The sequence below is a fragment of the Sinocyclocheilus anshuiensis genome, unplaced genomic scaffold, assembly GCF_001515605.1.
Source record: "Sinocyclocheilus anshuiensis isolate Anshui unplaced genomic scaffold, SAMN03320099.WGS_v1.1 scaffold1291, whole genome shotgun sequence".
In the NCBI taxonomy this organism is placed as follows: domain Eukaryota; kingdom Metazoa; phylum Chordata; class Actinopteri; order Cypriniformes; family Cyprinidae; genus Sinocyclocheilus; species Sinocyclocheilus anshuiensis.
Genome location: NW_015540928.1, coordinates 454,846 through 476,303, shown reverse-complemented (window position 1 = coordinate 476,303; position 21,458 = coordinate 454,846). Strand labels below are relative to the sequence as shown.

The 21,458-nt window shown below is 36.6% G+C and overlaps 2 protein-coding genes across 2 annotated transcripts in view; one reads left to right on the top strand and one right to left on the bottom strand.

Annotated features, from left to right (window-relative positions):
* LOC107689409 (chromodomain Y-like protein) overlaps positions 1 to 18,994 on the top strand; it is a 27,867-nt gene extending 8,873 nt beyond the window's left edge. The window contains exons 2-7 of the mRNA XM_016487382.1: positions 8,779 to 9,571; positions 11,684 to 11,946; positions 13,296 to 13,468; positions 13,583 to 13,793; positions 16,728 to 16,871; positions 17,298 to 18,994. Of these exons, the coding sequence (XP_016342868.1) occupies positions 8,779 to 9,571; positions 11,684 to 11,946; positions 13,296 to 13,468; positions 13,583 to 13,793; positions 16,728 to 16,871; positions 17,298 to 17,456 (1,743 nt within the window). The 3' untranslated portion in view covers positions 17,457 to 18,994. The remainder of the gene's footprint in view (positions 1 to 8,778; positions 9,572 to 11,683; positions 11,947 to 13,295; positions 13,469 to 13,582; positions 13,794 to 16,727; positions 16,872 to 17,297) is intronic.
* An 805-nt stretch (positions 18,995 to 19,799) lies between these two features.
* The window catches only part of LOC107689405 (ribonuclease P protein subunit p40-like), a 5,603-nt gene continuing 3,944 nt past the window's right edge, over positions 19,800 to 21,458 (bottom strand). Inside the window, exon 8 of the mRNA XM_016487380.1 lies at positions 19,800 to 20,065. Within this exon, the coding sequence (XP_016342866.1) occupies positions 19,867 to 20,065 (199 nt within the window). The 3' untranslated portion in view covers positions 19,800 to 19,866. The remainder of the gene's footprint in view (positions 20,066 to 21,458) is intronic.

Genomic DNA, 21,458 nt, shown 5'->3' with positions numbered 1-21,458 from the left:
GGCCAGGAGGCCAGCTCTAGGAAGAGTCCTGGTTGTTTCAAACTTCTTCCATTAAGGGTAACAGAGACTACATGCTCCTGTGACCCTTCAATGAAGCAGAATTTTTTTCTAAACTCTTCCACAGATGTGTGGCTTGACGCAAACCTGTTTCTGAGCTCTACAGGCAGTTCTTTTGACCTCAGGGCTTGGTTTTTGCTCTGATATGCATTATCAGCTGTTAGACCTTTTATTACGACGTGTGTGCCTTTCCAAATCATACCCATTCAAATGAATTTGCCACAGGTTAATTTCACTTGAAGTGTAATAACATCTACAAGCAAAATGAATGCTCATGAGCTAACTTTCAACTGTCCCAGACTTATGCAATGGAATCTTTTTAGTTTTTTTATTTTTAATAAATTTGCAAAGATGTTAAAAACCTTTTTTTGCTTGACAATTATGGTGTATGGAGTGTAGATTGTTGTGGAAAAAAACTAATTTAAAGCAGTTTAACATAAGGCAGCAACATAACAAAACGTGAAAAAAATGTAAATGCACTGTACATCAGATCTGCAGCCCAGCGGCAGCTCCGGTGGGAGACACAGATGTTATATAAACGAATTCAAACAAAAATAAAACCGTGTTTACCTCACAAACAATCAAAAATTCCGCAACTGGCTCTTCCTCAGATATGCGTGTTGTTCTCGGGTACTTCTAAACAAGACGCTGTTTTCCGGTGGACTCAAAAGCCGATGCACTCCAGAATGAAAGCTGGGTCGACACGAGAACTCTATGTTAAGTAATAATAATGCGTTTGAATTCCTTTATATGTTTATTCAGGAATATCCACTGTATTTGATTGCCCATGATTGGTGTAATATCGCATGTAGTATACCTTTTCGTATGTTCCAGTCTTAAATAATGCTGCTATATGCTGATAACCAAGCATGTAATTATACACCTTCAGGCATGTATTATTTTTACAACGAAACAGACAAGAAAAACGAAACAGATCAGAGACATATATCTTTATTATTAACCAACTATCTCATACTATAATTAAAACAACCTGTTGCTCGGTAAACTATGGGTTTTGAACATAAAATACATGGAATTACTCATACTATTTTTGACATTAATTTATGAATATTAATTTGTTCATTATGAATGTTAGAAAGGCTGCACTAAACCTTGTTCATTTGTGTTAACTTGTTTACATTTAAATTATTATTTTTTGTTGTTGTTGATGTTTCAGCAAAAGAAAAGGAAATGCTGCACTAATTGTTACCTCAATTGTTTACATTTTTTAATTTAGGTTTTAATAAATATTTATGCATAATAAATGTTGAATATTAATTTGTTCATTATGAATGTTAGAAAGGCTGCACTAAACCTTGTTCATTTAAGTGTTACCTCTGTTGTTTACATTTTATTTGTTTACGTTTTATTTATTTTTTGTAGATGTTTCAGCAAAAAAAAAGGCTACACTAATTATTACCTCAATTGTTTAAATTTTTTAAATTTAGGTTTTAATACATATTTATGCATAATAAATGTTCATTTCGTTTCACCAATTTTCTGCATGTCTCTCATTTACTGTAATTACATGTATTATATCGGCCAGATTGATTTCTCAATATCGGCATCGGCCATTAAAAATCCCATATCAGTCGACCACTAGTCAAAAGTACAGATATCGGTACCCGTCGGTACTGAAATTTTAAAAATGTGACGATGCCAGCATTTCTCGCTGGTATTTTGAACACTGTTGTGTAGATTCTCAAACACCTCTGATTGGCCATTGTGTTCTTATGCTCAACAGATATGTCTGTGATTGGCTACAATGATCATCGCTTCACGATCTTCACAGAGCGCTTCCACTGAAAACTGAAAGCCACGTCTATCAGCGGATCTCTAATATATCTGCTCATAGACAGATCCGCTGTTAGATGTGACTTTCAAATGCCCCCGTGTGTATCCGTGTAAGATCTCGGTGAAGAGCATGAAGAGATGATCATTGTAGCCTATCACAGACATATCTGTTGAATGTGTGAACACAATGGCCAATCAGAGCTGTTTAAGAGCCACTCAAAATGCTAGCAGGAAATGCTGTAATCGTCACAATTTAAAAATTTCAGTTCCAACATTGGTACTTTTGACAACACTACCATCAACATTGCAAATTTTAGCCATTTGCTGGAAAATAAGAACAATTCGAATAATTAATTATCTGGAATTATTTGACTGTTTGGTTCGTATTTCAAATGGATCGTATATACACACACTGTTTCTGATTGTCTTCTGAGGGTTTCTTATAGTGGTCGACCGATATATCGCCAAGGCCGATAAGTTTTTCTGTTTGGCCGATGCATTCGTGGCGGGACTTTTATTTTGACGGCGCTGAGAACGGCAGCACCTGAGCACACAGTGCTCACATTCTTCCTCTTGTTCGCTGTCGTCGTTAACAGTTCTGTCCACGGATAGAAGTCTGTCTAATAATCAGATAGAACTGTTAAACAAAGCAATTAAAATGTATACAAAAAAGTATTATAACAAACAATAATGAACATCTAATTTCAAAAACCTTGCAAACTTAGTCGAATCCAGTTGTAAGATCTTGTGAAGTGTGCATTTATCCTGCATGATCGCGTGTTCTCTGCGTGACGGTCGGTCCGTGTGAATTGAATGCTGATAAAGTATAAGCATGTTTATTTTACACATTTATTTTTTAATCCATTTTCAAATGATTTCAAATTTCTTAAATATTAAATAAAATTATATCAGCCATCGGCCACCCTGCTTTCCAAGATATCGGCATCGGCTGTCAAAAAAAACAATATCGGTCGACCACTAGTTTCTTACTTTTAGACTAGTCGGTTACAAAATTTCCATTTAAACGTCAGTGAAATTAGTCGTGCACATTCATAGTTGTTATATGTACACATTAAAGGCTGATTTATACTTCTGCGTCGAACCTACGGCGTAGCCTTTACGCCATAGGCTATGCGTCAGTTTTCATTTATACTTCTGCGTCGTTGTTCGCGTCGACGTGCAGTACACATGCAAACCGCTAGTCAGCAGTGTCCACGGGCATGTTGCTGGTGTAACCCGCAGTACCACGGCAAAAGCTGAAGAAGAAGCGGCTCGTCGGAGAAGCATTATAGCCGTGACGGCGGCAAATAAATATCAAATATTAAAAGAATTAAATCATTATTTAAAACTACAAAAAGGAGACAACAACGGAACAGGAGAAGATGACATTCTTTCAATCTCCACAAGGACTTGTACCACGGCAGATCAACATTATTTGTCGTGGACAACTACTGACGTATAATGCTATGTAGTATAATAAATGATAAAACACTTGTTCTTTGCTTTGTTTTATTTTATATAAGAAGGTGTAACATTCAAATATATTAAAGTGCACATTAGGGCTGTGTGATATGGACAAAAAAAAACTATCTCGATTTCTTTGATAAATTTTGCGATTTCGATTTTAATCACGATTTTAATGTATTAAAACAGAGCTGTTGTAATGATTATTATCATTATTATTGTCTTACTTTTTATTTTATTTTACAGAACAACAGTAAAATTACAATACTAACATTTATGAATGTTTATGGAGTTATTGCTTTTTCTCAACTTTTATTTTGGCGGAAACACGCAGGAAGATCTCAGTGCTTCTTTTTGTTGACAACAGCAGATTTATGAATGAGTCTCATTACGAATATGTTGCACGTATTGCATTGTCACATGCCTTGTAAAAATTCATAAAAATGTGATTACAGTCATTAATGCATTCAGTGTGAATTTGAAACATTTCTAAAAGAAAACCAATTAGAGCGTTATCAAAAAGCTGTAACATGCCTCTAGAACAGACATAAGGCAAAATAATCACTAAGTAAAGGTGTAACAAAATGTCTCTAGAATAGACATATGGCAGAAAGAAAATAAATAAATCCTGTGTCCAGGGAGTTTTTTTGCCATGCATTGGTCATAGGCTTTGTGGCGTTGCCTCAGATGTTGAACTAGATTTGTTGCGCCAAATTCATACGTACTCCCATCTGCAGTGCGTATACAGTATGTGTATGCACCACAGACGGAGTGTGTGAACCTGGCGTTGTATGCCCGCCCGGTCTGTTCTGTTCTGTTCTCGTGCTCCATTTAGGCGCGCTGCATTCTGATTGGTTCGGATAGCATACTGCGGGAGGTCGGGGGTGCGGAAAATCGTGCTATAAAGCGATTTAGAAATTGCGCAAGCTCAAATCGCGATTTTATTACGATTTCGATTAATCGCACAGCCCTAGTACACATAGACACACACAAAACCCAAGTGCATACGGAGGGAGGGGTTCTAGCAGACTAAAGGCTGATTTATACTTCTGCGTCGGACCTACGCCATGGCTTACGCATAGACGCACACCCATACGCCGTAGCCTGACCTGCACCTCTCCAAAAATCTAACAGCGCGTCAATTCTACGCAGACCGCAAGCGCTGTGATTGGTCTGCAAGAACCCCTCCCTCCATATGTACTTGAGTTTTGTGTGTTTATGTGCACTTTAATATATTTTAATGTTACACCTTCTTATATAAAATAAAACAAAGCAAAGAACAAGTGTCTTATCATTTATTATACTACATAGCATTATACATCAGTAGTTGTCCGCAACAAACAATGTTGATCTGCCGTGGTGCAAGTCCATGTAAAGATTGAAAGTATGCCATCTTCTCCTGTTCCGTTGTTGTCTCTTTTTTGTAGTTTTAATTAATGATTTAATGATTTGATATTTATTTGCCACCATCACGGCTATAATGCTTCTCCGACGAGCCGCTTCTTCTTCGGCTTTTGCCGTGGTACTGCGGGTTACACCAGCAACATGCCCGTGGACACTGCAGACTAGCGGTTTGCATGTGTACTGCACGTCGACGCGGACAACGACGCAGAAGTATAAATGAAAACTGACGCATAGCCTACGGCGTAGGTCCGACGCAGAAGTATAAATTGGGCTTAACAGTTCCCCTTTCTGGACATCTTAAACGTCATGAAATTCATTTGACTCTGGTGTTTTTTCCCATGAGAACCTGTTCAGAATAAGAACTCGTTCTTATTCCAACCCTTACTTTGAATGATTATATATGATGTATAAATATTCAGTAGGAAGAGTAATATAGTCTGAGTAATTGTGGATGGAGCTACACAATGGAAAAAAGGTGTACTGGTTGTAGTTTGTCAAGTTGTACAGCAGTGGAAAAGCCTTGATGGGATAATTCACTCAAAAATAAAAGAATGTTTGAACTGTCCATACAATGAAAGTCAGTGGGGTCCAAAACAACAATGGTTAACTTTCATTGTATGGAGAAAATATATGTCCTCTTTTATAGTCAACAGAAGAAGGAAAGTCATACAGGTTTGCAACAACAAGAGGGTGAACAAATGATTCAGTCTTTATTTGGGGGGGTAACTAACAGTCCAGTACTGCTTGATTCAAGGTAAGAGGCTAAATATCTTATGAATGGAATGGAAAGGGCCTTTGATGATTGTTTGGGTTTACTACTGGATTGAGTTGTGTGTACATTTACAAAGCCTTTGCCATCTTAGTTGTGTTTGATAGTACTACACAAATAATTTATCTGATGCTGTGATAGAAGTAAATGAGAAGTGATAAGATGATGATTTCTTCATGCACCTCAGAAAGTACACGTTTTTGTGCCTCCTTCAGATTAGCTACAGTATTGTGAGACCAAACCAGGCCAGCAGATATTTGCATGCCAAGGAACCTGAAGCAGCCGACACTTTCCTGTGTATAGTGCCATTGATGTTGATTGAGGAGTTACACTCTCTGGGTTTCCTGAAGTCCACAAAGAGTCTTTTTGTCACGTTGACATTCACAGTCAGATTATTGTCATGAAACCGCCAAGTTAGGAGCTCCTATTCAATCCAACATATAGTCTTGTTATTACTGCAGATCATCCCAATTACTGTAATATCACGAGGAACTTAACAGGAAATATAGCCTTGGACTGAGACATCAGCCTGGTAAAATTACACTTCTGTCATCATTTACTCACCTTTCTCACATTCTTAACTGGAAATCTGCTTTAGCTCTTTCAATTAATTGGTTGATCAGGTTCACAAAACCATGATTTGTTAATGTTTCCATGATTTAGTTCATTTGTGCATGAATTTCTACTCTCTGTCCATTCTTGTTGCACCTAACTAAAGTTAACCTCTCCTTAGAGAGGAGGATAATCAGTGAATAACAGCTAAAGGTTTGGTCTATTCTAGGGGTATGCACAAATAGTCGAATATTCGATCTGTAATTATTATTCGAAAAATAAAAACACTATTCGAATTTTACTATGTGTTGCTTTGCTGGCTGTAAATGCATGCAAACTAAAAGTCAGTCATAACTAAATGCACTGGTTTGCACTGTGGAGAGTGTTAACAAATTGATTGTATTTGATCACAGAATGTCATTGTCTGTCTCGCGATGCTTGGAATTACTTTGATCAAAATTATCTCACAAGAATGATCTTACAAAATGGAATTAATTTTGATCAAATAAATCAGTGAAACTGATTTATCATAATACCACGACCACCACAATGAGAAATCACATGAAATCCAAAGATCAGTAGAAAATATGGTTAACACCCGGTCGTGCATGAAAAAAAAATACCGCCATGTACCGTGAAACCGGAATAATTTTGAAAAATACCGTGATATACATTTTTGGTCATACCGCCCAGCACTACTCGAGACATATGCTTCCTTTAAGTTTCCTGGAGGGAGAGTGCTTTAAGAACAGAAAACACAAAGCGATAAAAATAAACTTTGCTTAGCACACTGTTATCTTTGTGTCTGGAACGTCTTTGCGGCATGTGTTCTTATTGTTATCAGACTGAGGAGCCAACTTTCATGTGGATATTATTGTTTTTCTCAACATTAAAATGATGTGAGTGAGACAATATAAACATGATAAACATAGGTCGACTCGACTGTATGTATGTTCTGTACTGTAATTGGAACGGTCTGCTTTATTTTTTTCGTTTGCTCTGCTTGAGCTTGAATGCTTTTGTTCATTATATACTTATTTTTTTGTTTACAAACGTTTTAAACTAAAAGAAAACCTTGAGATATAATGTACCGTTGTTGTAGAACATTGTTGCTTATAATGTCTAATCATAAGCTTGTTCAGAAATGGTGACAAAAACTTGATTATTAAAAAATTATATCTTTCTTGTTAAACCTAATTTAAATAAATTAATATTCGAATATTCTTTTTTTTTATGAGCCCAAATATTCAAATACAATATTTTTGAAAATGCCCATCCCTAGTCTATTCGTCACAAAAAGATATCATATGGCTTCTGAAAACATTGCTTATTATTTTTAATAAGTTCTGTCACCACTTTTATGATGCTTTAATTTGGCTTTTGCTTCCATTTCGTGAAGCTTGAAACCTCCAGTTGCCTTTCATTGTAACCACATTATACAAAAAATCTCCCAGAATTTCTCGTATATAAAAACAAAAGTAGGTTACAGGTTTGGAATGACATGAGGGTAATTGATGACAGAATTTTTGGTTTTGGGTGAGCTATTTCTTTAACCTTTATGCTGTGCTGAAAAACCTTTACCTAATTTAGTGTTTCCATTAAAAAAACAAAAAAGAAGGAAAGATCAGCCTTTTAAATTTGTTTAAAAAAAGTTGTCACCAAATCTTGAATTGAATTGTTTGTCAACTTGTTTCCTTTCAATTAGTAATTAGAAAATTTTTGGTAGCAATATAGCATGACAATACATTTTTTTGTTGGCCGGTCATTTTTGACTGGGAACACCACAAGTGTAATAAGGTGAGGTGGGGACTGTTGGAGAAAACTGGTTAATTTTAAGCTTTTTTGCGCTATTTTCATCTTCCGGGTTTAAAATCTACATTGTGTTGACGTCACAATTTGTGACGTGGCAATGGACTATAGTACATCGATGACGCGTTGGTGTCTATTATATTATTCATGAGACTGCGTGTTCTTATCCTATGAGAAGATGCTTTGCTTAATTATTCACAACAGCATGTGTTGATTTGCTATGACAGAAGTTTCAGACTGAGATGACATCGCTGCACATTAACTGAGAGAAACGTTCATGGATCGAAGAAGAGTGTTTGTTTTTGCTTTGTAATAAGAGTTCGGTACAAATGCGATTCATTCACTTGGTGAGCATAACCGTTTTTACAGCTCTGTGACACAACCTGTCAAAAGGCTTATATAGCCTAAACGCCACAGAATAAGCCTTAAAAGTTCTCAGAGGTGCAACAGCGCGTTCATATAAATGTTTTCGATGCAGAGTGCAAATGGCTGTGCATTTATTTGTGTTTTTAACTCAATGGGAGCGAAATGAAACTGTCAGAACGCTAAGCTGTGTGTGTGTTGTCTGTCTCCCCTCTTCCCCCTCCTCCGCTCCGCTGCGCACCACGCCCACTTTTTAGCATTTTTTAAAACTGTGGTTTCATGACCCTTTAAGGGGCGATACAGACATTTGATGTGTTTACAACTACCTACTTTTCATTTATCTAGCATATATAACAATTGCTACAATAAAAAATATGAATTTTGTACCTCTATTGGTTTTTAAAAAATAAATAAATAAATAAAAGTAAAAAGTATATTGATAGAAATGGCCATTTCCTTCATAATAAGCTAACTTTTACTAGTAAATGCTTTTCTTTCAATCTTTCCAACATATTGTTTTACATAAATTTCACTAAACCATGCTTTATCTGCATGCCCCTCTTTAGGTGGAGAGAATAGTAGGCAAACGTAAGAACAAAAAGGGCAAGACTGAATACCTGGTCCGCTGGAGAGGCTACGGCTTTGAGGGAGACACCTGGGAGCCGGAGAATCACCTGTCCAGCTGTGTCGAGTTCATCCATGAATTTAATCGGCAACGCAGCGAGAAGCAGAAAGACGGAACTTTACTCCGTTCCACACGCAGCTCTCCCAGCACAGCCGGAGGCAACACTAGTATCAACGCCCGCAAACAAATCAGTAGGCCTCAGCAGTCCTCAGCGAGTCCTAACACAGCGAAGACCTCTCCACCCACCCCGAGCACACCCTCCACAAAACGTCTTCAGCCAGCACAACATTCACCACACAACAGCGATGCGCAGCAGCAGAAGAGTAAGCATTCGGCTGGCATGAGTAGCATCGGCAGCAGCACTGCCGTTATGAGCACAGTCACTGACACGGCTCCGACGGCAGCGGCGACAGCTGCTCCCACTGTGAGCGAGCTGCTGCGTAGTATGGACCTGGCTAAATCTGGCATCAAAATCCTAGTGCCAAAGAGCCCAATGAACAGCCGCACTGACACAGAGGAGTCTCCCAGTGAGGCGGCGCACAGTCTGGAGCAGGGAGGCCAAGAGCCAGATGCTGTGCCCCCTGAAGTGGCCTTGCTGGAGAAACCCGCCGGAGCTGTACGTGTACCGGGAGAGGAGCGGGCTCGTATGGGCACGAGGCCCAGGACGCAAACGACCCTTCCACCACCGCAGATTCCCATTACCCCCGCTGCCGTCCGCACGTTAAACGGGAAAGGTAGAGTCATCTTGACCTATACTGAGAACATTATAATGCATTCTTATGAGGTTTAGTAGAGAGGGTTTCAGTTCCAGGCCTGGAAGCTCCACTAAATTAGTTTGTTTCAGCCATGCTCGTATAATTTCATGGATTGTGTGTTTTCAGTCATGGAACAACACAATAAACGCTAATAAACAAGCACTTGATAAATGAAAGCAAATGTGTTGCTGCAGAACATCAAGTATTTTTGAGGGTACTTTCTGGAGTTGTTTCAAAAGCTGTATACTCAGTTATCGGTTATCTTGAATATGAAGATGCTAGTTTTCCATCAAAATTAACTTACAATAATCTTGATTTTACTCTTTGTATAACAGAAGGAAATAATCACACCCTGATATTTATGCAACTTATAAAATGTAGTCTAGATGTAACTGGTAACGATTGTAATAATTTGTTTTGATACTTGTGCAGCCTTTTCATATGCAGATGACTTGGACTAAAATGGATTAATTTAAGGCCATGTTTTTACATCCATAATATACACAACTGTTCAAAAGTTTGGGGTTGGTGAGATTTTTTTTATGTCTACGAATGAAGTCTTTCATGCTCACCAAGAATGCATTTACTGTATTTGATCAGAATACATTAACTCAGTTGTACTTTGAAATATTATTGCAATTTAAAATAACTTTACTTTTTTAATATATTTGAAAATGTAATTTATTCCTGTGATGGTAAAGCTGAATCAGCATCATTACTCCAGTCTTCAGTGTCACATGATCCTTCAGAAATCATTCTAATATATGCTGATTGGTTCTTTAAAAACATTCTTATCAATGTTGAAAACAGTTGTGCCGATTAATATTTTTGTGGAAACTGTGATACATTTTTTTTTTTCAGAATTCTTTGAATATGAAGTTTGAAAGAACAGCATCTATTTGAAATAGAAATCTTTTGTAATATTATAAATGTCTTTGTTGTCACTTTTGATCAGTTTAATGCCTTCTATAATGCATAATGCAATCTTACTGACCCCAACATTTTTTAAACAATAGTGTAGATTCAGATAAATTAAACTAATAACAAAATATTTTCAAATACATAAATATTTACATATTAAAATAATCATTTACATATGATGTGTGGTAACACATTAGAATAGGGAACACTTATTCACTATTAACTATGACTTTTCCCTCAATAAATTCCTAATTTGCTGCTTATTAATCGTTAGGGTCCCACTTTATATTTAGTGGCCCTAATACCTGTGTACTTACATAGTAACTAGATGTGTACATAGTATGTAACCACAGTGTAAGTACACATTGGTACATAGTATCTACAGCTGTAATGTTTGTGTAACTACACATATGTAACAACCCACTGAATGGTATGTGTAAATACAAATGTGTAACAGGACATTGGTAACAACTTTTTGGTATTGAAAGTACAAATGTGTAACAGGACTAACAGCACTTTTTGGTAAAGAAAGTGTTACACTTTATATTAAGTTATATTAAATATTAAACAATTCCTATGGATTTACCATGTAATTACTCTGATGTTACACAGCAGCGGCCAGTAAGTTAGGCTTTACATATAAATTGTGGTTGGTATCCAGAATGTTACACTTTATATTAAGTGGACAGTTCCTGAGGAGTTACCATGTAGGTACACTGGTATTACAGTGGTGCACCAACTCCAACTTGAGATCCAACTCCTCCCAATTTACATATCCCTAAACCTACCCATTTCCACCCCCTGGATCCCATTTCCACCCCTAAACCTACCCATCTCCACCCCCTGGATCAAATGGTTCCAGTTACTCTTATACATATTGTTGTTACAAAATGTAGTTATATATGTCCTGTTACACATTTGTACTTACACAAACCATTCGGAGGGTTGTTACATGTGTGTAGATACAGAAATATTACAGCTCTAGATACTATGTACCAATGTGTACTTACACTGTGGTTACATACTACGTACACATCTAGTTACTATGTAAGTACACAGGTATTAGGGCCACTTAATATAAAGTGGGACCTTAGTACTACTATAATATTTCTATATTTTATTTCTATAATATTTTATTTATTAATTTATGCTTTTGATGTTGTTTCATAGGAGTGACTATCCTCATGGAGGCCTCGTCTGCAAATGGAACAGCCATTACACAGAGTGGTGCAGCAGGCGTGATGAGCAGCTCAGGACTGACAGGCAAAAGGCGTTTTGAGGACCGTGCAACTTTTGACAAGCGTCTGCGCTTCAGTGTTCGTCAAACTGAGAGTGCTTACCGCTACAGGGACATTGTAGTTAAGAAACAAGATGGTTTTACACACATTCTGTTTTCTACAAAGACCTCTGAGAACAACTCGCTGAATCCTGATGTAAGTCTAAATATATTGCATGTTAGAAATAACTCCCGTTGATTTGACTTTCAGTTTAAAATGCACAAAAATAGTTTTTACTATTTTTAAGTATCCTGACATTTCACTCATTGCTTTTTATAGTTTGACACCTCATCCTCTGAATTAAGGCCAGGTGGTACGATGGTAGAAATAAAAAAAAAATCTGATGCCATACAGTAAACATATAGGGCCCAGTGCAGCGCCAGGCGTGACGCAAGTGTTTTTTGCTAGTTTTAGCCCAATGCAGTTATCATATACATGTCCTGTGCAACGTTGTTTAAATAGCAAATGCGTTTGCGCCCATTTGTGCGCCCATGGGCGTGCTGGTCTTAAAACGAGGTGTGTTCAGGTGCATTGTTGGCTCATTGATATTTTGAGGCAACTGAAATAGACTGCGCCTTTGACCAACTGAAACCTGGTCTAAAATCAATGGCGCGATATTTTTTATTTTTTGTTAATTAAAGAGCGTGTTAGTAATATGTGCCTATAGGTGGGTGAACAATGCGCGTGCACTCTGCTTATTACACACACAGGGACGCGAAGCAGTGCACAAACATGCCAAATATTAAAAATGAAAGATTACAATGTAAAAGATTATTATTGTGCCCTGTAGATGGTCTGCTTTAACCTTTCCTCTCTGGAGAAGCGTTCAGTCTTTGCTCTTGCAAATTTGACAAATAGCTAATCCGCCATGGCGCGAGCACAACTGCCTTTTAAAGGGAATGGGAGATGAGACTCTGATTGGTTTATTTCGCGTTACGTCCAAAACACACCCATGACTCATTAAGAGAATAGGTACAACCCTTTTGGACCATGTACACGGCGCGCCGACCGTTTTTCCCGTCGTTAAACTAGCAAAAGTGGATTCGGACACACCCTACCTGTTGAAAAAAACCAGCATATGCTGGTTAGTTATGTTTTGAAGCATGACTGCTGGTTTGAGCTGGTTTAAGCTGGTCCTTAGCTGAGCGGGACCAGCATATGACCAGCTTAAACCAGCTCATGACCAGCTAAGGACCAGCTCAAACCAGCAGTCATGCTTCAAAACATACCTAACCAGCATATGCTGGTTTTTTCAACAGGGCTAGGTGCACTTGCGCCGTGCGCTTTAGACCATGCGCTTAGATCATTAAAATATGGCCCATAGTGTTATTTCCAGACTGTGACGAAGAAAGGCGCATGTAATGGAAGTCAGTTTGTTTTGATGCATCTATCTGCATTCTGACTTGTAACTAGATTTCCATCATATATGAAATTACTCATTCTGTTATTGGTCTTTCCACCCACCTCACTCTGAACTGATATAACGTCATTCAAATGGTTTTCAGGTAATGAAAGAGGTTCAGAGTGCCATGGCCACAGCTGCAGCTGATGACAGTAAACTTGTTCTATTGAGCGCTGTGGGAAATGTCTTCTGCTTTGGCCTCGACTTCATCTACTTTATTAGGCAGCTCACGGATGATAGGAAAAAAGAAAGCATCAAAATGGCAGAGACAATCAGGTAAAAAATGATTGAGACTATAAATATTTTGACAGCTATTTTACCACCATATTTCAGTGAACTGTTTTGTAATAGTAGCTATATATAAACCAATGTGTTTTGTGTTGTCTTCAGAACTTTCGTCAACACATTCATCCAGTTCAAGAAGCCCATCATTGCTGCAGTGAATGGGCCTGCTATTGGGCTTGGAGCTTCTATCTTGCCCCTGTGTGATGTCATCTGGGCCAATGAGAAGGCTTGGTTCCAGACTCCTTACACAATCTTTGGCCAAACCCCAGACGCCTGCTCCTCTGTAACATTCCCTCTCATCATGGGAGTCGCCTCTGTGAGTACATCAATAGTGTGCCTCTGCATGAATGACTTTTTGTTGTTAGTTTTTTTTATTTCTTACACTTTAATATTCTTAATAATAACTCTTAACTCTAACTTCTTAATTAATTATTTACTTCCAGGACATTTATGGGTTTGTATTAGTGCTGTCAATCGATTTAAAAAAAGATTTATGTAATTAATCTAATTAAAAAAAATTCTGAAATTAATCGTGATTAATCCCACCTAACATTAAAGTTTTTAAATGTACTTTTATATTGCAATAATTTCACATTCAATTTTCTAATTATTGTAGAAACAATTTTAATATTTGTTTAATGGCATATTTTTTATGATTTAAGGAGAGTATCACTGATACCAATACTACTGATGTCTATGAAATTTTTTCCCCCTAATATTTAACCATTGACTAAAGCCATTCAACAATACAGTATAATTGAGAGCTATCAATTTTAACATTTATTAGACTTAAAAAAAAATAACTTCTAATTTAAGTGAACTTAAAACAATCTTCACATAAACCCATTACAATAAATGTCATATTTACCTGTGCCCTTCAGCAAGAAGGAAATGTACAGAAATTGAATAAAGTTATCAAACACTAAATTCAAAATATAGATGAATCCTTAAAGCTACAAAAGTGATTGATTTCCTCTTTTTTAATTTGTTCTTTGATTAACAGACATCACAGCAGCTGGGTTATTAGGTTATTTTGGTTGCTTTAAGAGCTGCCGCTGCTGATCTGACACACATCGTATTTTTTCACAACTCTTTAACTTTTCTGCCTCACTTCAGGTCTTAAAGTCTCTAATGAGCTGATGAGTTGAATCGGGTGTGTTAGGTGAGGGAGTTTTGAAAACCACTGCATTTCAGAGATATGTTCTTTAATGTGACTCATATATAACAAATATTTACATGTATGTTCCATTTTAAGGCAGGTTTAATTGTCTTTTTGGTAACTTCGTGACTTAACTGATGACATAACTACAACATTGCATGCTCGTAGTTTCATTTGTGCTTTAATATAAAATGATACCGGCTACAGCGCGCACCGCCTCATTTGAGCGAGCAATTGAAGAGCACGTGCTAAGAGCACAGTATAACAGCTGACAGGACAGGAAAATAAATTTTTACTGACATATGGCCTGACAACATCTCATCTGACCGCATTTGTTCTATTGAAGCTCCTCGTCACCTGTACCTTTTCTGCACTCGTTTGACTCGCGCCTGGCGCTGAGGTGAATTTTGAGTGCACATCTGAAAATATCCCGTTTGATGTGGTCGTAAAGACGTTCTGTGTCTAAATGCGTTAAATATTTTTAGCGCGTTAGACTGAAAAAAAATTATCGCCTGCGTTAACTCTAATTTTGACAGCACTAGTTTGTATATATATATATATATATATATATATAGAAGTCTCTTATGCTTAGAGGATGTATTTATTTGTTCAAAAATACAGTAAAACTGTATTATTTGGGAAATATTACTACAATTCAAAATGTCTTTTACTATTTTAATATATTTTAAAATGTGTATATATATATATATATATATATATAAAGAAAAAAAAAATAATTATTTAGCAATGATGCGTAAAATTGATAAGTGTGACAGTAAATACATTTTTAATGTTAACAAAAGATACATTTATACTGTTAAAAAACTTTCTGACAAAAGTAGCTCTTGATGTTAAAGGTAAGAAACTTGTAAGGTAAAATCTGAGGCATATGTATAAACTGCTACGCAGAGAGACTGTTAGAACAAACAGCTAATCAAGCAGGTAATGAAAACATTGAGGCATTTGTCCGACACCAAGATGCACTTTATTTTATTTAAACCTGCTTTTTTAAATTTAATCCCTTTAATTTAATTTAAGTTTAAATGTAATCCCTAATTGAGATTTAAATCTGAGTTTAAAGTTATGGAGCGTCAGGATTAAAGTTAATCTATCTTAAATTAAATAAAAACTGAAGTGACGTGTGGCCAAGTATGGTGACCCATACTCGGAATTTGTGCTCTGCATTTACCCATCCAAGTGCACACACACAGTAGTGAACACACTACACACTCTCACCTCAGTCATGGTATTGAGGGTGGAAGAGAGAGCTGGTCATTCACTCCCCCCACCTACAATCCCTGCCGGACCTGAGACTCGAACCCGTGACCTTTGGGTTACAAGTCCAACTCTCTAACCATTAGGCCACGACTGCCCCCGCAAATCCAGCAATGATTATTTTTAACCTGCTTATTTTAGGTTTAAAGTTTGCAACAGAATTATTAGATAAACCTTGATTTAATCTAGATTTAAGATTAATCCTTATTGGTGCAACCCACTCAATATTTCACAATATTACAGTTTTTACTGTATTTTTGAGAAAATAAATGCAGCCTTGGTGAGCATAAGGGATTTCTGTCAATACATTTCAAAAATCTTAATTATTCTAAATGTTTGATGGGTATCTATTCATGTAGGCATTAAAACATATATATATATATGTATATATATAAGTAAGCATAATATTATAAAGACATTAAGTAATTTGCTATTTTCAAGTTTTCTGATGACCACATCATCCCCTTTAGTTCGTTTATCTTGTGTATATTTACCTTCTGCTTTGCTTCAGTTTTAATGCACTTTATTTGCATGACAAGTAGCTGTACATTCATATTGGCAAAATATTCACGTTAGCTGCCTACAAAGAAACTGTGTACTTAAACTATGGAAAACAAAATAAACACAGTTATTAAGGAGAAAACGTGGATAACTTGTGTAAGAATAAAAATTAAGTTCTAAATGACTAATACATAAGAAAGAGAGTCGGTAATATTGGACTAAAGAGAGGTGAGACATGTGCAGTGCATCAGTGTGTAGTTTTTTTTTCTCATCACCTCTTCATTCTGATTTCTTGTTTCTCTCCTGTCAATATAGGCTAATGAAATGCTACTGAGTGGGAGGAAGTTGACAGCTCAGGAGGCTTGTGCCAAAGGACTCGTGTCCCAGGTTCTGTGGCCAGGGACCTTCACACAGGAAGTCATGGCCCGCATTAAGGAGCTAGTATCTTGTAATTCAGTTGTAAGTCATCTTTTCATTTGTTTGTTCGTTTTTGTCACATTTTCTTAACGCATACATCCTACACATTACCCTCCACCTTTCATACTGTGTTTTTTTCTTTAATGACCTCTCATTGTAGGTCATGTGCATTTGATCCTCAAAGTCTTTCTAGAATACATTGGAAATAAGCTTAATCCTTAACTGTGACACTTCTGCTGTTTTTACAGTCTTTTAAACCCTTCTCTTAGACCTGTGAAGATTTTGAAATATTAGTACATCATGTATTTATTTTTTTTTGTTAAAATGCAGTTGCAGATAACAGTTCACTTCTGAACAAATTCACAATGCATCCACATCCATAAATCATATGTGCCTTCTTTTCCTTTTCTTCCTTATTTTGTTCCCCTCATTTTATTTGTCATGGTGATGCTGCCGGAAACACTGAAGGTTCTACGCGAGTCCAAAGCACTGGTGAGGAACATTAACCGAGCCGCCCTGGAGCAGGCCAACGAGAGGGAATGTGAGGCACTTAAGAGGGTCTGGGGCTCTCCTCAGGGAATGGACTCCATACTCAAATATCTCCAGAAGAAAATCGATGAATTCTAAGTCAGTTAAATGTCCTACGGGTGTCACGACCTCCATCCTCAAGTGCCTGATGTTATTTAAACAAGGTTTGCCAGTGGTTACTTTTTTAGTAGGATTATGATGGAACTCTCTAACAGAGAAAGACTGGCGTGGTCAAACCCGCACTTCATCTTCGTCCAGGACGTATTTCCTTTTCTTCAGACTGCAGAAACACTTGATAATGACTTTAATGCAAAGTTTGTGATAAATCTTGCACTGTGCAGAAGGACAAAATGCCTTGATATATGTAAATTCCTGTCATCTTTCTGCTCAATCTCTTGTATCAGGACTAAAGTAATGAAATTCTTTGTCATAGAGGTATTACGGATTTGGGCTACTTTTTGAAGCACCACCTATTGCAGACAGATTGAGAAAAGATGGATAATAGTGTAATTTAAGAAAGGGATGCATGAGACTTGAAGTAGAATTTTGCGCTTGTCTTGGTTTGGTTATCGCTACACTAACAGATTGTAATTAGAATCAAGTCTTTAGTTGGTAGCAGGCTTTTTTTCAGTAGGTACTTTTTTATTCAGCAACTATAAGGCGTCTCAAGCCTCGTTCACCTCTTGCTGGCATTTATATCCAGCCCTTTAAAGTCATTTTTATGAATGGATACAGTTAAATCAAGAAGAGCAGACACTGAAGCCAACAAAAATGACACCATTTAGCATCAGTGCTGTTATATAGACTTTAAAGCTACTAATGCATTAAAGGAAAAGCACATTGAATTTCCGACTTGCATAATAACGATCAAGTGAACAAAATGAATACTTAAGTACATGTGGATTTGTAAGGTGCTGGCTTAGTGGGAATTAACAGTTATTTGTATCAAAGTTCAATTTTATACGTTTTGCTGGCTTAATTTTTTATTTTTCATACATTTGTATGTTCTTGGCGTACAAACTGTTTGCTTTGGAGTAACATACCACCAAATAATTTTGATGTAAATGTTGTTGACACAGTATTTCTAATTTAATAACTTATGACATTATGAAATTGAATGGGGTGTGTCCCTCATGAGTCAATAAAGGATGCTGGCGTTTTAAATCTGCATCCTTTTTTTTCTGCTGGTTCAAACAGATTGGACTGCTGTGTCACCAGAAGAGCCCTGGAGATTAAACAGCCATCTCTAAGGGAAGATCCTACTGAAATCCACCCCAAACATCTGTAGCGACTAGCTAGTATGCACTGTTATTAAATAGAATGGCGTTCTTTCATTACAATTTTTTATAACATGGGTGGGGTTGGAGTCAGAAAATGGGTTGAGACTGTCCACAAAAAAAATGTCCCCCCCGTCCTAAAGTCCTACTTCTCAACATCCATATTTAGATTTTTTTAGCAATGAAGCGTCCTGTTCAAATCGTAGTTATTTTCAAAACCTAATGCTACATGCTTCTGGTACAGACATCTATGCACTATTTCTTACTCGGCTCCAAACGTTTTGCTTGTAATTGGTCTGTTTTACAAATACTTTACAGGAAAAAATTCATCAGCTCAGCCCCAGCAATAAAATGTGAAACTAATATATGTTTTTAATTGTATCCAGTATTTATTGATCATAGATAGTTTGCTGAAGTGGTTCCTTAACATGGATTAACGGATGGTTGTGTATGTTTTTCCCTTCCCAAATGGTTTTGTAAAATGAATTCTTGTTTACGAAATTATATTTATGATTGTGGAAATAGAATTGTTTCGATTCTTTCTATTATACTTATTGAATGCTTCTGTTCAGTTATTTTAATTTGAGAAATAAACTGATGTCAGTGAACTAGTTCGATTTGTGACAATTAACATTCAATATCAGTTAATAACCCTAAAAGACAAAAACCAGAAACACATCCTAATTTTCTTAATGCAGCTTTGCAATATCTGAAATGGGTTTTTTTTGAGAGACATTATTTGAGCCCAACCCTCTCTCTATTATGGATGTCTTTTGAATTCTGTATACAGGGTGTTGTAGTTTGATGTAAAACATTGCTGACTCTATACCTGAGGAAAAAATAACTTTGTTCCAGTCACTTCACTGACAAAAGTCAGCATTTTCTGACTTTAGGCTTAGCTGTACATATGTGATCTGCATTTAGTTTCAAATGCTGGCCAAATTAGATTATATATATAAATATAATGGCAAGGCTTATTTCTTATAGTTGATGTACTAAATGCCATAAATTGTACAATCTGTAAAAATTATTTTTAGGTTTCTGATCATGTAACAGCTGTGAAAATGACTGGTCCAAATAAATTGATATTATATAAATTTTTTTACTTACTCCTGTCCTCTTATAATTTAATTTTAATAAAAAACTTGAAACAACGGCATACATTTTATATTTGTATTTCACATTATAACAAAGTCACATGAAAAAAAAAACCCCGTCAAATGTCCATTGTTTTAGGGTGGGCAGCCATCTTGAGCTCCGGTAGCCATGTGTAACCAGTAGTCCTGATTCTTGAAGCAAACTAAATTGTAGAAGTTTTCACCACCTTTGAGGAATCCATGCTCTGTGGCTCCCCACGACACAGGACTATCCATAAATCCATGCACAGTGAGGGAAACCCATGGTGTAAACCTCGGTTCATTAAAATACTGCCTGGATGATTCAGGGTTGAGAAATAAACAGCTTGTAAGTTTCAAAAGTACACTTTAGCATACTTCTAAAAAGAGTATGTATTATGGAAATATTACTTAATATGCTTAAATATTATATAAGTGCAGACAAAGTTTTCAAGACACTTAATTGCAATTAAATATAAATGTATTATAATTTTAAATGATATGAAACGCAATTAGCTGAACTTTAAAGGGCTTACAAGGGCTGACCCACTCAGGGAGGACTTTGTATGTAATCTCATTATTATTTCTGTTGTCTCATGAAATATGGTTAAAGTGTATTGAATGTACTGACAAGCATTTCAAAAACTAAAATACACTGTAATGTCATATCTATTTAAACATGTATGTCATACTTAAATTTATCACCATCTCAGCTTTATTGGCCATTACATGGCAGACACAAGTGGAACATTCAACAACAGATCATGAATACAATATTATAAAAACAAACATTTTATAAAATTCCACTCAAAAAGAGCAGATTGAGCGCAATTCTATAAAAGATTGTTTAAAAGTCACTGTGATAAAAACAGTCAAAGTTTTTCTGGGTCATGTAGTTAAAAATATTTGTAATTACACATCTGTAATGAGAAAGTTTCAATTTAGTCCATTTAAAATATATTGCTTTTAAATGTAATCTTGTATAACACACTGTTAAAATTATAATCAAGTACTTTACATTAAAAAGTAGTTACTTTAAAGGCACAATATGTAATTTTTGCCGCTAGAGGGCGCGTATTCAAAATAAACAAATAGACCAAGGCGTAGTTTGATGATGCTGTGACTGAGTGTGAAATCATGGGAGTTGTTGTCTTCATCCCCACAGCCGATGTAATCCGACGGGACTCGGGCAGAAATCATGTTCATGGATGAGCTAATGATTTGTTAACGTAGGAGAATGAAGCAGGGTGAGGCTAAAAGCCGTCGAAGCGAAACGAGGCCGCTGAACGAGCGCGACACACGGCTCGAAAGCAGCGGAGCTTTTATTATGCCACAGTCAACCGCTTCCGCTCCTTCCGGTCGTGCGTATGTGGGGGAAAAAAGCAGCGCTGTTTTATCATACTAGATACGTTTGAAAGTTCTGTTATAATGCTACTCTGTGCGGTCGTCACCGGTCTATTAAAACACACAACATATTAAAGCGTCTTTGGTGTTTACATGTTTTCTACAAAACAAAACCGGAAATCGAGGGTATACGACGTGATTGGCCGGTGACGCAATGACCAGGGACGAGCCACTATTTAAAATGGCTATTTCTCTGGATTTAAACATTCTTCGAAACATTTGGGATAATGTAAGTACACAAGTCAGCAAAATATATAACACTGTTCTAGTGGTTTTTGGATATTTTAATAAAAAAATCTTACATA